The sequence below is a fragment of the Alexandromys fortis genome, unplaced genomic scaffold (assembly GCF_014885135.2).
Source record: "Alexandromys fortis isolate MF-2015 unplaced genomic scaffold, M_Fortis_MF-2015_v1.1 scaffold_54, whole genome shotgun sequence".
Classification (NCBI taxonomy): domain Eukaryota; kingdom Metazoa; phylum Chordata; class Mammalia; order Rodentia; family Cricetidae; genus Alexandromys; species Alexandromys fortis.
This window is the reverse complement of record NW_026067958.1, coordinates 5,812,292-5,825,928: the sequence shown is the minus strand read 5'-3', so window position 1 is coordinate 5,825,928 and position 13,637 is coordinate 5,812,292. Positions and strand designations below refer to the sequence as shown.

The 13,637-nt window shown below is 40.4% G+C and overlaps 1 protein-coding gene across 1 annotated transcript in view; it reads right to left on the bottom strand.

Annotated features, from left to right (window-relative positions):
• Myo3a (myosin IIIA) overlaps positions 1 to 13,637 on the bottom strand; it is a 179,962-nt gene that overhangs the window by 90,597 nt on the left and 75,728 nt on the right. The window contains 3 exon segments of the mRNA XM_050152716.1: positions 517 to 631; positions 715 to 813; positions 7,784 to 7,986. Coding sequence (XP_050008673.1) covers positions 517 to 631; positions 715 to 813; positions 7,784 to 7,986 — 417 coding nt within the window.

The following is a 13,637-nucleotide window of genomic DNA, read 5'->3' as shown; positions in this document are numbered from 1 at the left end:
TGTCATATATCAATCTGTTGATTTCATTGGTTAAGTTATAATAAACCAGCTGCTTGGCCTCATGGCTGGAACATAGATGGGAGGAGTAAACAGAATAGAATTCTGGGCGGAAGAGGAAGTGAGGTCAGACTCTGCTTTGCTCCCGGAGAGACCCCACAGCTCTGCTGGGGCAGAGACGCCATGCTCAGCTCTCCCAGGCAGCTGCAACCCACGATGGACTGAGGCTAGAATCTTCCCGGTAAGCGCACCTTGGGGTGCTTACACAGATGATTAGAAATGGGCTAAATTAATATGTGAGAATTAGCCTAGAAGAGGCTAGATAGAAATGGGTCAAGCAGTTAAATGAATACAGTTTGTGTGTTGTTATTTCGGGCATGAGCTAGCAGGCAGCTGGGGTGCTGGGGACGCAGCCCCACCGCCGCTCATATTTCAACGAGTGAATTAGCTAATTCTCATCATTAACGAAGACTTTGAAAAAGATACTAGGAAAGTGGTTCAAACGTCTCTGGTACTTACCTCCATCGTAAAACCAATGACTTTGAAACATTGCTCAATAAGTTCATACTGGGATTTATAGAAACTGTTATTCATCATGTCCTGCACTGTTCTGAGATGCTCATTTTGTAAGTACCTGAAGAAAGTATGAGAGGAAAGGTAAAAATCTAAAATCCATCAAAAGAGAAAGCACCATCACAGTACAACCCAGAGGATTACCTGGGCGGCTTATTTTCAGGCAATTTGTAAAGGGCTAGTTTCTTCTTTTCCGCTAACCCAGCATAAATGTAGTAAAAAATATGAAAATTTTTTTCTCCACTGAAAAAAAATAAGACATTTTCAGGAAGATGGTTAATAAGGACATTTATTAACTACTAAAATGGCACCCCAATATTAGTGTTAGAACAATAAAAAGCTGTGATAGCCCATATGGGCTTCCTTGAACATTACATTTTGGCTTTCTGTTGTTATGCCATTGTTTTCAACTATTAGAATCATTAGTGGTAGCTCTAAACATCACAGCATTTGTGAGTGACTCTCTAGGAATTTTTCTAGGTACCAGGAACATATAATGAACAAAACAATCAGAAATGTTTAACTTCTAGAACATCAGTAGGGATAGCCAGAAAGAGAAATAAGATGCACAGTATGCCAAGTGGAGGTAAATGTTGAATTATCTCAGTTATCCTCTACAAGGCCTTGGGGTAGGCATCATTCCTGCTTTACATATTCAGGAAACTGAAGCTTAGTGCTCCCCATCTCAAGCAGATCACAGAACCCATGGCTCTCCTGCATTCAGACCAGGTCTTCCTGACTGCGATGGCCACACCTCCTCCATATTTTTATCTTTCTGAAGCTCAGTTTTCCCATATATGTGAGGCATCTCCTAATAATTCAAGCTCTATGACTTGAATTCTAAGCCCCTCCTCCCTAAAGCTAGGGTGAGTAAGGCATACCTTCATAGGGAATGGGATCCAAAAAAACAATTAATACACAATGGATAAATCCTGGTTCCACAGCCAGTGGCCCCACCGACTGCCCAAGCACCCACATTCAGAGGGCCTAGTTCAGTCCTATGCTAGTTCCCCAACTATCAGCCCAGAGTCAATGAGCTCCTACTAACTTGGCTCAGCTGTCTCTGTGTGTTTCCCCATCTTAATCTTGACCACTTTGCTCATATAATCCCTCCTCCCTTTCTTTGACTGGACGCTGGGAGGTCAGTGCTGGCTTAGCTGTGGATCTCTGCATGTGCTTCCAACAGTTCTAGATGAAGGTTCTATAATGACTATGAGCGTGGTCATCAGTCTGATTATAGGGGAAGGCCAGTTCAGGCACCGTCTCCACTATTGCTAGGAGTCTTAGCTGGGATCATCCTTGTAGATTCCTGTGAGTTTTCCTAGCACCAGATTTCTCCCTAACCCTATAATGGCTCCCTCTATCAAGACACCTCTTTCCTTGCTCTCCCTCTCTATCCCTCCTCCAACTCAACCATCCTGTTCTTTCATGTTCTCCTCCCTGCTGCCCTTCACAACCACCTCCCAACTTAGGAGATCTTATCCAATTCCCCTTTCCAGGGGCATCCAAGCATGTCTCTCTTAGGGTCCTCCCTGCTACCTACCTTCTCAGAGGTTATGGATTATAGTCTGGTTATCCTTTTCTTTACATTTAATATCCACTTATGAGTGAGTACATACCATGTTTGAAAAGACAGGGTTTTAAGGCTGGCTGCTGCCCCAAGAGCAGACATGCCCCTTATTTTAAACCTTTTAACTTAATGTTGAGCAGCATAGAGATGAAATCTAGGGTCTCCGACATGCTAGGTAAGCACTAGACTGCTGAGATCCACCCAGCCTGCATATCCTTCCTAGAAAGCCACACAAATTCTCATCTTGAATGCCACCATCTGTTGCTTATTTCAGACACCATTGAGATATCAAGAAGTTTATTATAGTCAACATTGTCCTTAGCAAAAGTAGTCGTAAAGACATGAAAGTGGCTGGGGAACTTGCTGGGATAAGGGAAGCTATAAGGATAAGAGGGGGTGACCAGAATATATTATACACTGGTATGAAATTGTCAAAGAATATATTAATTTTTTAAAAGTTAGAACAAAGCTAAAAGCTTTGTTTAGTTCTTGTCTACTTGGAACCAGTAAATAATAAAGCTTCTTTGGGGTTAGCACACTATATAATTTATTTGCTTTCTTCTCTTGGTGTTGCATTGATTGCTCTGTATGTCACCTCTTAAAGTACTGCAGTGAGGCAATGTATAATTAGTGAAGTGACTCAACAATGTAGACACAGAAACTTAGCAGATTTCTCTACCACTATCACTTTACTAAGACTGTAATTTTATAAGGCCTGGAGTTACTATGGGAAATACACTGACCTTTGGTGGATAAACAACAAGAGGTTAAAACAACAAGAAAAAAAAAACCTCAGTTCCAAAAGTCCAGCCCTAGCCCACATCAAATGTTCACTAAAGGTTCAGTATTACAGAGAGCTCGCTGTTCCCAGGTTGGTGCTCCAGGACAAACTCAGAGTCTCGGTGAAGATAAATGGTGTTCCTGCGAACCTAGGTCCGCAGTTTTTTTTTTGTTGTTGTTGTTTTTGTTTTTTTGAGACAGGGTTTCTCTGTAGCTTTGGAGCCCGTCCTGGAATATACTCTGTAGACCAGGCTGGCCTCGAACTCACAGAGATCTGCCTGCCTCTGCCTTCTGAGTGCTGGGATTAAAGGCATGTGCTACCACTGCCCAGCCTGATTTCTAAGAAGCTAGAGTTTGAGCCAAGGCATGCAGTATTCTTAAGAAATAATGAACTACTCCTTCCCCACAAAAATCTTAGTTATTTTTAAATCTCCTGTATATTGCACACATAAACATTCAGTAAATACTTGTCAATGAATGAATGAATAAAGCTATCCAGAGGACAAGGTTCAAACTTCAGCTTTTGGCATTAACTGGCCTGTTTTCACAGTGTGTTTCTTCCTGTGTGAAAGAGACAATACAGCAAGTAAGAGACACAAAGTCAATGACGAGGTTAGCATAGTGCCCCACTGGTCCATAACAGAAGAGAGCAAGCCTGCCAGTTCGTTTATGACTCTTAGGGAGTCATGTAAAGGGCTGGTGTGGAAGAGCAATCCAATCAATGCTTGCTGAACTCTAGTTGTAACAGAAGGAAGCTAGCAGATACAGCCATAATGTATATTTATGAGAATTACCTATCATTGTCTTCAATATGCTCGTTTTTTCTCAAGCAGCCCCTTTTTAAAAAAAAATTTCCTTAAAATCACCTACATTTAACAAAGGCTTAAGTTGCAAGTTACTCGTTTGCCATCATGACAAAGGCACTGTAAAGATGAAAGCAGTCGGAGGCTGAGGTGGATAGAAGGAGGCAGAGAAAACAGAGAAGGAAAGAAAGTGCAAGCTCATTAAACAAGATACATGTCTCCTCCCTGCTTCTCAGATGGGCGCTCCAGCCTTCTCTGCTTTGTTTATGGTCCCCAGCCCCCAATGCTCAGCTGGGCAGACTGCAGGACCTGAGTCTCTTGTCCTCTGGCTGGTGGAGAGAGGAGGTGCCACACCAACTCCAGTGCCGTCTGTGTGACATGACATATGTCATTATGGGACTAGGCTTCCTGGAGGTCAATGACAGACAGCCTGGTATTAGCCACCTCTGAGACATAGATGGGTTTCTTGAGTAGCTGGCTATGTGGGATATGGGCTTTGCACAATCTCTTTTATAATAATGTTATTCTATATATCTACAAGACAAGGATTATCTCTTTAGGAACAGCTCCGAGATAGGGAAGCAACGTATGGGAATGTATAAGACTACATACACGGGGTGTATGATGAGCAAGGGAATAGATGGGTTAATGTTGATGGACAAAGACTGTTATATTATACTTTGAACTTTATGGATAGGCTTGCTAGATCCCAACCCCCATAGTGTCTGCTGCATAAGAAGGCACTAAAAAGTATATTCCAACAGGTGCAGAGAACTGATTAGGTATATTTGGTCACTAGATGAGATAAATAAAGGTTAGAAAGAGGAAGGGCCATGATAGCGATAATGAGACAGAAACTTTCTATTCATAAGATGAAACCACTTGTCTGAGGTTTACATTCCCAAGGACAAGGTTTCCTCTTCTAAGGATGCTTTATGTCTAACACCTGTTCCTGATAATATACTTTTCTTAAATATCGCTGATGTGACTAAAGGAAGCTTTCATACTGTGCCAACCAATGATACATGACCTTCTGATTTGTTCTTTGTTTGAATACTATATAATGAAAACATGAATTCAGTAAAATTGCAGCAGATTCCAACCACTCTCTTGTGTGTTGTGTCTGTCTGTCATTTGCCGAACTTGTGCCTTCCTGTTACCAAGACCCTGCTTCTCCCACGGTCTGAGTGGCTCCCCTGAACCAGTCCGTGGCAAGGAGGCAAGTGAAGAATTTGTCTATTCATATGCTATCTGTCCTCTGGGGGTTAGAGACTTACAGGCAGACCCTGTTCTCAGCCATGGCTGTCCTTGGGCTCTGTGATGTTTTCTTTCCCCTGGCCCCAGAAGCCTAGAGATACAATGGTTTCTTGCCTTTGTTAATTTTGACTAACTATCAGCTGGGGCTAAGCATTCATTCTTGATTCTTTGATACATATTATATCTTTGTAAAAGGGGTTTTTCTTTTTAATAATCATGATTGATATAGCCCACTGAAATTCGTAATTTTAAAAAAGTGTACCTATGGAGGTAGAGAAATGGCTCAGTGAGGAAGAGTGCTTCAGTATGAGCATGAGAATTTAAATTTGAACCCCAGAACCCACATAAGAAACTGCATGTGCCTATACTGCGAACACTGAGGGACAGAGACAGGTGGTTCCTGAGAGCTACCTGGCCAGCCAACTTGGGAAAAATTGCAAACTTACAGTTGAGAGACATTGTCTCAAGAGGATAAGAGAAAAAAAGATAGAGGATGACACCTGACATACTCCGCTGGCTTCCTGTGCTATCTACTCCCATATTCCACTGCCTTCCCGTGCTATGTACTTCCACATACTAACATACATATGCCACGTACATAAAATAAAAATCCACTGGAAAGATCGCTTTTAATTTGTAAAAATTATAAAATGTTTATTTAGAATATAAAATGTAATTCAAATGAACTAAAATTGAAATAGAGGTTTCAACCAGTTTTGGAGTACCATGTATGAAATCCTCCTATGTAGTGGGACAAGTTTTTTTTAGGTACTCCTGTACAGTGGGCCTGAAATCCAATCAGAGATTATTTGACTCCAGTTACATGCATAACATTGTAAGCAAATTTTTTAGTACAAAGAAATTACAAATAGGACCATAAAATATACATAAAATAAAAAACTGTTTTATAGAAACTACAAAGTAATTTGTGCTCCGTTTTTTCTGAATTATAGTTTAATACAATGGCAAATTAAGGCCTTGAAGTGATTTTTTTCTGTAAGTAATGTAGTAAAACTAAAATAGTTGCCTATCATTTAGGAAATAAAAAAGTTTATTGAATACAAAGCAAGCTTGACTATTATCCTGTGTTGTTTTTTTGAACACATGCTATTTGAATAATCATTAAGGGTTTATTTTTATGGCTACAAACCCAGAGCTTCAGTATATAATTCTAGAAGGTATCATTTTCATGGCTCTGGCCCATAGTTCCATACAATATGCTGGAATAATGTGCTGTGACATTGTGTAACATGGTGGTCCCAATGAAATATAAGCAAGTTATTCCCACATAGTTATTCACTGAACTGCAGGAGAGGCTAAAATTGTTTAGAGAGAATAAAGCATTCCAAGATGTGGTTGAATCTATACAAGCATAAGATATTGGTTTCTCTACATGTAGGAGGCGAACATATGGCATGCCTACATATCAATAATGCTATCTGTCATACATTAAATATCTTCAATTCACTGGATGCTGTGTCTAATATTTGCAACCATCAGTAAAGCCATTAACACTTTCATTGGTAACCAGGCATACCCAGTCTTTTGACACATGACACAACAGTGTCGTCTACAAAGTTCATGTTAACAATCAGGTTACAAAATGGAAATTGCAGAACACTTCACAGTGTTTTAAGTATGTTTGCCATTCTGTGATGGGCTGTGCTCATGGCTGTCCTTGACTGCACTGACATCATTCTTATTAGGCATGGCTCACTGTGTTAAATCCCCTAAGAATTATCTTAATGGAAAGGGATGTGCTCATGTTTTCCTACCTTAAAGGTGAAAACAGGGGTATAAAGAAGTTAAGTAAACTGCTTTAAATCACATGCACAGTAGGTTACAGAGTCAAGATGCTATGAGGGTCTTAAGGTTTAAATATCATACTCCAGGTAGACTAACCCATCCCCAGTACACCATTTAAAACCATATGTCAGGCTTGGGCTGGAGCTCAGCCAGTGATACAAAGCTCACATAGCATGTACAAGGCCTTGCATTTGATCCTTAGCACCATAAAAGATGTGCTAATAAGAGTTTATGCTCCTATGAATTTAGATGACATGTTTCTGTAATGAAAGAGTGCTTAACATGAAATCAACATGGGAGATCCTAACTTTACACATGGAGTTAAGGGGGGGGGTTGCAGTCAGAATGTATTGTATGAGGGAGGAATAAATAAAAATTAAAAAGATAATAAAACCACTAGGGTACAAACCCACCAGGTAACTATAATTTTCTAATAAGAATAGCAAGGACGTTTTAGAGTTATTAAACGAGGAAGAGATTTGGTCATTTAGTTACACACTACCAAAAACAACTCACTTAATCTAATATCAAAATAACATGAGTCATATTGATGACTTCAAATCAACTAGTAATAAAAATAGCCATGCAGCTGAACATTCCTGAATATTTTATTTGGTCCTTTTTATGTAGACACAGGAAGAAGAAAAAATCCAAAATCTATGTTTATCTAGAAAAAGAGAAATAGTTATGTTTAAAAGAGAAGCACAGTCCAATCTTTTAATTAAATTGCTCATTGATTTTTGCCTGGAGAAACAAGGTTTTCCTGCTTGCTGTGTTCTACTATGTTAGTACATAATCATTAGGTCATTTATTAGTTCCTCTATCAGACGCTACTATACATGAAAATAGAGCATTGGTGAAGGTTCCGATTACTTCTTATAGTAAGTGCCTTAAACACAGCAGGTTATCAACAAACTGTGGAGTTAGAGCTTTAGCTATGTAACATTGTTCTTGCACATATTTCTCAGAAACTGAGGTATATGTAGCATGCACTTACATGGCTTGGTGAATGACACGGGATTTTTCCAGAAGGTATTCAGAAATCTGTGCCCCAACTACAGCTCCAGAAGAGGTAAATTTCATCTCTAAGTATTTTCCAAATCTGCTGGAATTGTCATTTATAATGGTGCAGGCATTACCAAAGGCTTCAACCAAATTATTCACTTGCAAAATCTTCTCTTGTAGGGTCCTGTTATTAGCCTAGGTAGAGATGCCGAGATATAAAAAGCGGTATAAAATTAATTAGTCTCTAAAAAGATGTCTCATTTTGGTAAGGACTTTACATGAGAACAAAAATATAGAAGAACATATTTTGGGCACACTGCCAGATGCTACAATGGGCTCCCATACATGTATTATAACTTAATTTCTTAGGATCAGGGTAAGAGATTCTCTGTTTTCTTACATACAGTTTTATGTAGAACATGGCGTGAAAACACGTCTTATAGACAGTCTAAACAACATGAACCTTCTCATTTTAAACATAGACATTGGCCTGGGACTACATCTAAACCCTTTCAAAGCCAAATCTACTTTCCTTGTATCTACAGAAGCTTCTAAGCATGAAAGTTAGAGAATAAAGCCACCTTGTGAATTCTAAGGTAAAGGAACAAGTCACGAACAGTCAGAACAGCTCATCAGAGTGGATGGGAAGAAGGGACTCCCTACTGAGGTCACAGCCTGCCTGGCTGACTATCTACTCACCTCATGGCATCTTTGAAAAAAGCATGTCTGCATTCTGTCCCCTTAGAGCAGCGGTTCTCAATCTTCCCAACGCTGCAGCCCTGATGTGGAGACCCCCAGCCATAAAGCTATTTTGTTGGTACTTCATAGCTAATTTTGCTACTATTATGAATAATAATGCAAATATCTGATACATAGGATATTTGAAAAGCACAACAGGATTGTGACTCACAGGTTGAGCACCACTGCCTTAGAGGGTTAGGGGAGAAGAATAGTGTTGCGAGGAGAGGGCCCACTTGTTTGTCCTGGCCGCCTGGCTAGATTAGTGTTCATTAAAACACTGCTTGGCCCATTAGCGCTAATTTCTTATTGGCTAACTCTTACATCTCAGTTTAACCCATTTTTACTAATCTATGTATTGCCACGTGGCAGTGGCTTACCAGGAAAGATTCGTCACATCTGATTCTGGCAGCTCCATGGTGTCTCTCCCTGACTCTGCTTTCTTCCTCCCAGAATTCAGTTCTACCCTATCAGGCCAAGGCAGTTTCTTTATTCATTAGCTAATACAAGCAACACACAGAGTCGACTCCCACATCAGAATAGTACTCAGAACAGAGGTGGTGCTGGATCTGTGCTGATGGCAGGGGCTACTGCAGGGAGGCTGAGAAGCTGTTCAGAGATTTTCAAGTATAAAGAAGTACTAAGTGGTAAGAGAAGAGAACTTGGACACTGGGACAAAATTGGCTCTGTCAAACATTTTTTTGAGCTGCTTCTACTTATGACAAGGCAAGAGAATATCTTCATCTACCCATATTAAATAGTCTTGACCTGGTAAGTGAAGACCACAGGACTGCAAAGGAAAACTCCATCCATCAGACATCCTATTTTGCATCACACACACTCACACACTCACACATATCCACACACTCCCACACACCCCCATACACCCACACACTCCCACACTCCTACACACTCCCATACACTCCCACATACCTACATGCTCCCACACACCCACACACTCCCACATACCCACACGCACTCCCAACACCCACACACTCCCACATACCCACACTCCTACACTCCTACACACTTCCACACCCACAGACTCCCACACACCCACAGACTCCCACACACCCACAGACTCCCACACACCCACAGACTCCCACACATACCCACACTCCACACTCCTACCCCTACACTCCCACACACCCCACCCCACCCCTCACATACTCCCACACACTCCTATATATCCCTGCACACTCCCCCCCCACCCACACAAACCCCACTCCCCCACACCCCTACACTTCCCACACCCCCCACACTCCCCTACACTCCCCCACACCCCCACACTTCCACACTCCTACATACTCCCTCACATTCCCACACACCCACAGATTTCCACACACATCCCCACTCCCATCCCCCATTCCCACATACACCCCCACATCCCTACACACTCCCCCACACTCCCACACCACCACACTACACGCACCCACACGCTCCCACACATCCCATCAAATTCCATGTTAAGATCTAGAACAAGGTGAAGATTAAATTAACAAATTTCCTCACATCTAATGGAGCAGCATCCACACACATCTAATCAGTACTGAAAGCCTCTATCAGCTTGGAAATCAAGGCAGATTAGCAAGGCCCTTGCAGACAGCACCCGTGCCAACTAATTTCCATGCTTACATCTTAGTAGGCAGAGTCACTCTGTCCCTCTTTCACTCTATATTCATGTTGATGTCCTCCAAACCCTTTAGGATGTTCTTTATCATAGCAGGAAGTTGATGGCAGCCACAGGAAGGGCTGACGTAGAGCCTCATGGCAACACCACCCGAAGGGGCCACAGGAATGGAGGGCAGAGGGCAGAGGAAAGCATTACCAACATGGAGCAGGACATAATGAAGGAAGTTCACTGAATTTTAACACAAACATGAAATTTTTTCTATGCATAATTTTGAAAATAAACTGGGCTCAGGTGATCAGTTATTTTTGGCTACGTGGCTTCAGTCTATAATAATATGTAAGCTGTTAGCTGTGGTAGTTTGAATGTAATTGACTCCATAATATCATAGGTAGTGGCACCAGGCATGGCCTTGTTAGAGGAAGTGTGTCACTGTGGGGTGGGCTTTGAGGTTTCTTAGGCTCAGGATATCATCCAGCGTCTCAGCTGAGTTCCTGTTATCCACAAGATGTACGAATCTTAGCTACTGCTCCAGCACATGTCTGCCTGCACACAACCGTGCTCTCCATCATGGTGATAATGGACTGAACCTCTGAACTGTGAGCGAGTCACCCCAATTAAATGTTTCCTTTGAGTGCCCATGGTCATGGTGTCTCTTTACTGCAGTAGAGACTGTAACTAGGACATTAGCTGTGCATCAGACAACAGATTTTTGTTTTCTTATATTACTGGTGATAGAATCCAGGGCTTAACGTACGGTAGGCAAATGCTTTACCACCGAGGGGCACAGCCCTATCACTATCTAAGTTTTGAGCTTATTAATAAAGGCACTATAAATACTTGTATGTACATGGGTTATTATTTTCTTGTTAGATATCAGTAGGATTACTGGGTTGCATGGCGAATACAGTTTCACTGTTTAAGAAACCTGAAAGCCATTTTCAAAGTGATTGTGATGTCTTCATACTGCTGCTATCTGTCACCACGTTGAATTCATCACTAACAACAACTGTTCCAGTGAGTCTCAGCTGTTCCAGTTCTTGTCAACACTTCACCTCAGATTCTTACAAAGAATTTTTAGCCAGTTTAACAGGCACTGTAACGTACCTAAAGTTTTAATTTGCATGTTCCAGGTGAGGAATGATACTGAACAATTTGTCACTAGTTGCCATCTGTGTAACACTAATGGAGGTGGTCCTCATTTTTCCATTTCTTGTCATTTAATTTCTTAATATTGAGTTTAAGACATTTTCATATTTCTATATCTGTATTAGTTATGCAATTTCCTGACATTTTCTCTTGGATGAGGCTTATGTTCAATATTTGCTTTAATTTTTAACAATAGCATCAGATAATATAAATTAAATTTTGGTGGAATCAAAGTCTTCCTTTTATGAATTGCTCATTGTGTTGCATCTAAGACATTTCTCATTAATTTAAGATGACAACAAACATCCCTATTTTGCTTTCTAGTTTGTGATTTTTCCATTCATACCTAGTACCCTATTTGAATTAACTTTCTATAACATGTGCATTCCAGACTTTGTTTGCAGGGGCACAGGCAATTCATCAACATTATTTGTTAAAAATTATCTATTAATTGACTAACCATCTTTGACAAAAATAAGTATGTGTAGACTCAGTCTGTTGCATGAATCTGTCTGTCACCATTCCTTAGAGACACACTTCAGTGCTCCAACTTTGTAGGAAGCCAGGAAGACAAAGAATGTGGTGCCTCAACCTTGTTCTTTTTAGAAATCATTTGGTTATTACAGTTCCTTTGCCTTGTCATACAAACTTTTTGGCCTGGCATGCTAATATTTATTACAAACTTCTTCTTCTGAAGTGGAAGAGGATGAGGAGGAACAGCAGGATACAGTGATCTGAAGGGGCAAATGGGAAAGGGGGTTAGAGAGAGAGGAGGAGGGAAATACAGAAGGATGAAGATGCTGAGTAAAAAAACAATAAAGAGGCCTGAAAAGCCACAAGAAATCATATTATTAACTACTTTAAAAATCTAGAAAATACATAATATTTTATTATTATTATAAATTTTCATAACATTATAAATATATTACATGTATATGTGTATGTTATATATAATAATAAAATATTATATGTATAATTATGGATTATACATATATAGTTTTAATAAACTTTTCTCTTCTGGACTGATGGTGCCTCCTCCAACAGCCACAGACCACCCAATACCAAATATGAAAGGATTTTTTTTTTTTTTTTAGATTTCGGCCAGGGCTGTCCAAGAGACTCCCAAATCATACAACATATTGTTGTTGCCCTTGGTTTTCCCCTGGGAGGTGGAAAGTAAGTCTCTATTGTTGAGGACCTCATGCACTTGAAGAACAGGTCTGGAGATCTCTAAACTGGAAATGCTCTAAATTCCCCTTCCCTGAGGACTAGCTCTCGTGGTACCAGAAGGCACAATGTAAGCTTTTGAAGGAAGGAGGTAACCCACATTCTTATCCAGCCATGATGCCTAAATATCAGCATGGTAAGATGTACCTTAAGAGTACAGTGGTGGCATGCGTATTAACAGATTTCTAACTGGAGTAAGGAAAAGAGAAACCATGACTAGTACTAGAAACCTAGCTAACTTCTCAGTGCTAATGAAGACATCATTGGAAAATCTGCAACCACTAAGTTACTAAACTAGCATGATCCCTAACAACAATATACTAGCATGATCCCTAACAACTACATAAACTAGCATGATCCCTGACAACTACATAAACTAGCATGATCCCCAAGAACAACATAAACTAGCATGATCCCTAACAACTACATAAACTAGCATGATCCCTAACAAGATAAAAACTTTTGTCCTTGTTCCCACAGTTTGTTGTTGTCCTCACCCCTCATCCAGGAAACTTCTCTTTTCTACAGACAGAAATCATTACAGAAAACCACAACCAATCAAAACACAGAGTTGTGGGGCCCAGTCCTAGCGGATATATCTACAAAACACTCCCACACTTATGTCTTAGGGAACATTACAGAAGAGGGGCAGAAGGATTATAAGGAGCAGAGGATTAGGGGGTTTGCTTTGACATTTGTGTTTCCTAGAAATATCAGAAGTTACACCCATAAAGTCTCACCAGCATGACTGTCCAAATGTGAGGTAAGCAGGGATGACCAACAGATATGCAAAACGAATGGGGAGAAGACAGGTAATAACTGATGATTATAACATTAACTTTCTGTGTAAAAACCTCCACTTCTATGATTTCATTGTAATTTCAGTGAATCTGGAGATGGCTTTGTGGAGGTTTCGCATTTGGGGAATTATTAGATATGTCCAAAAGCATGTGCACCTGTTATTTGTTTATTTCATTTTAATTCCTGCAGGGTTTGTATTATCTAAATCTACAAGTTACTATTTTTGGTGCTTTATTTATGATATAATTGCACTTTAATCTATAATTGAATATTATTACTGAAGCACTCAGTGCGCTAAGGC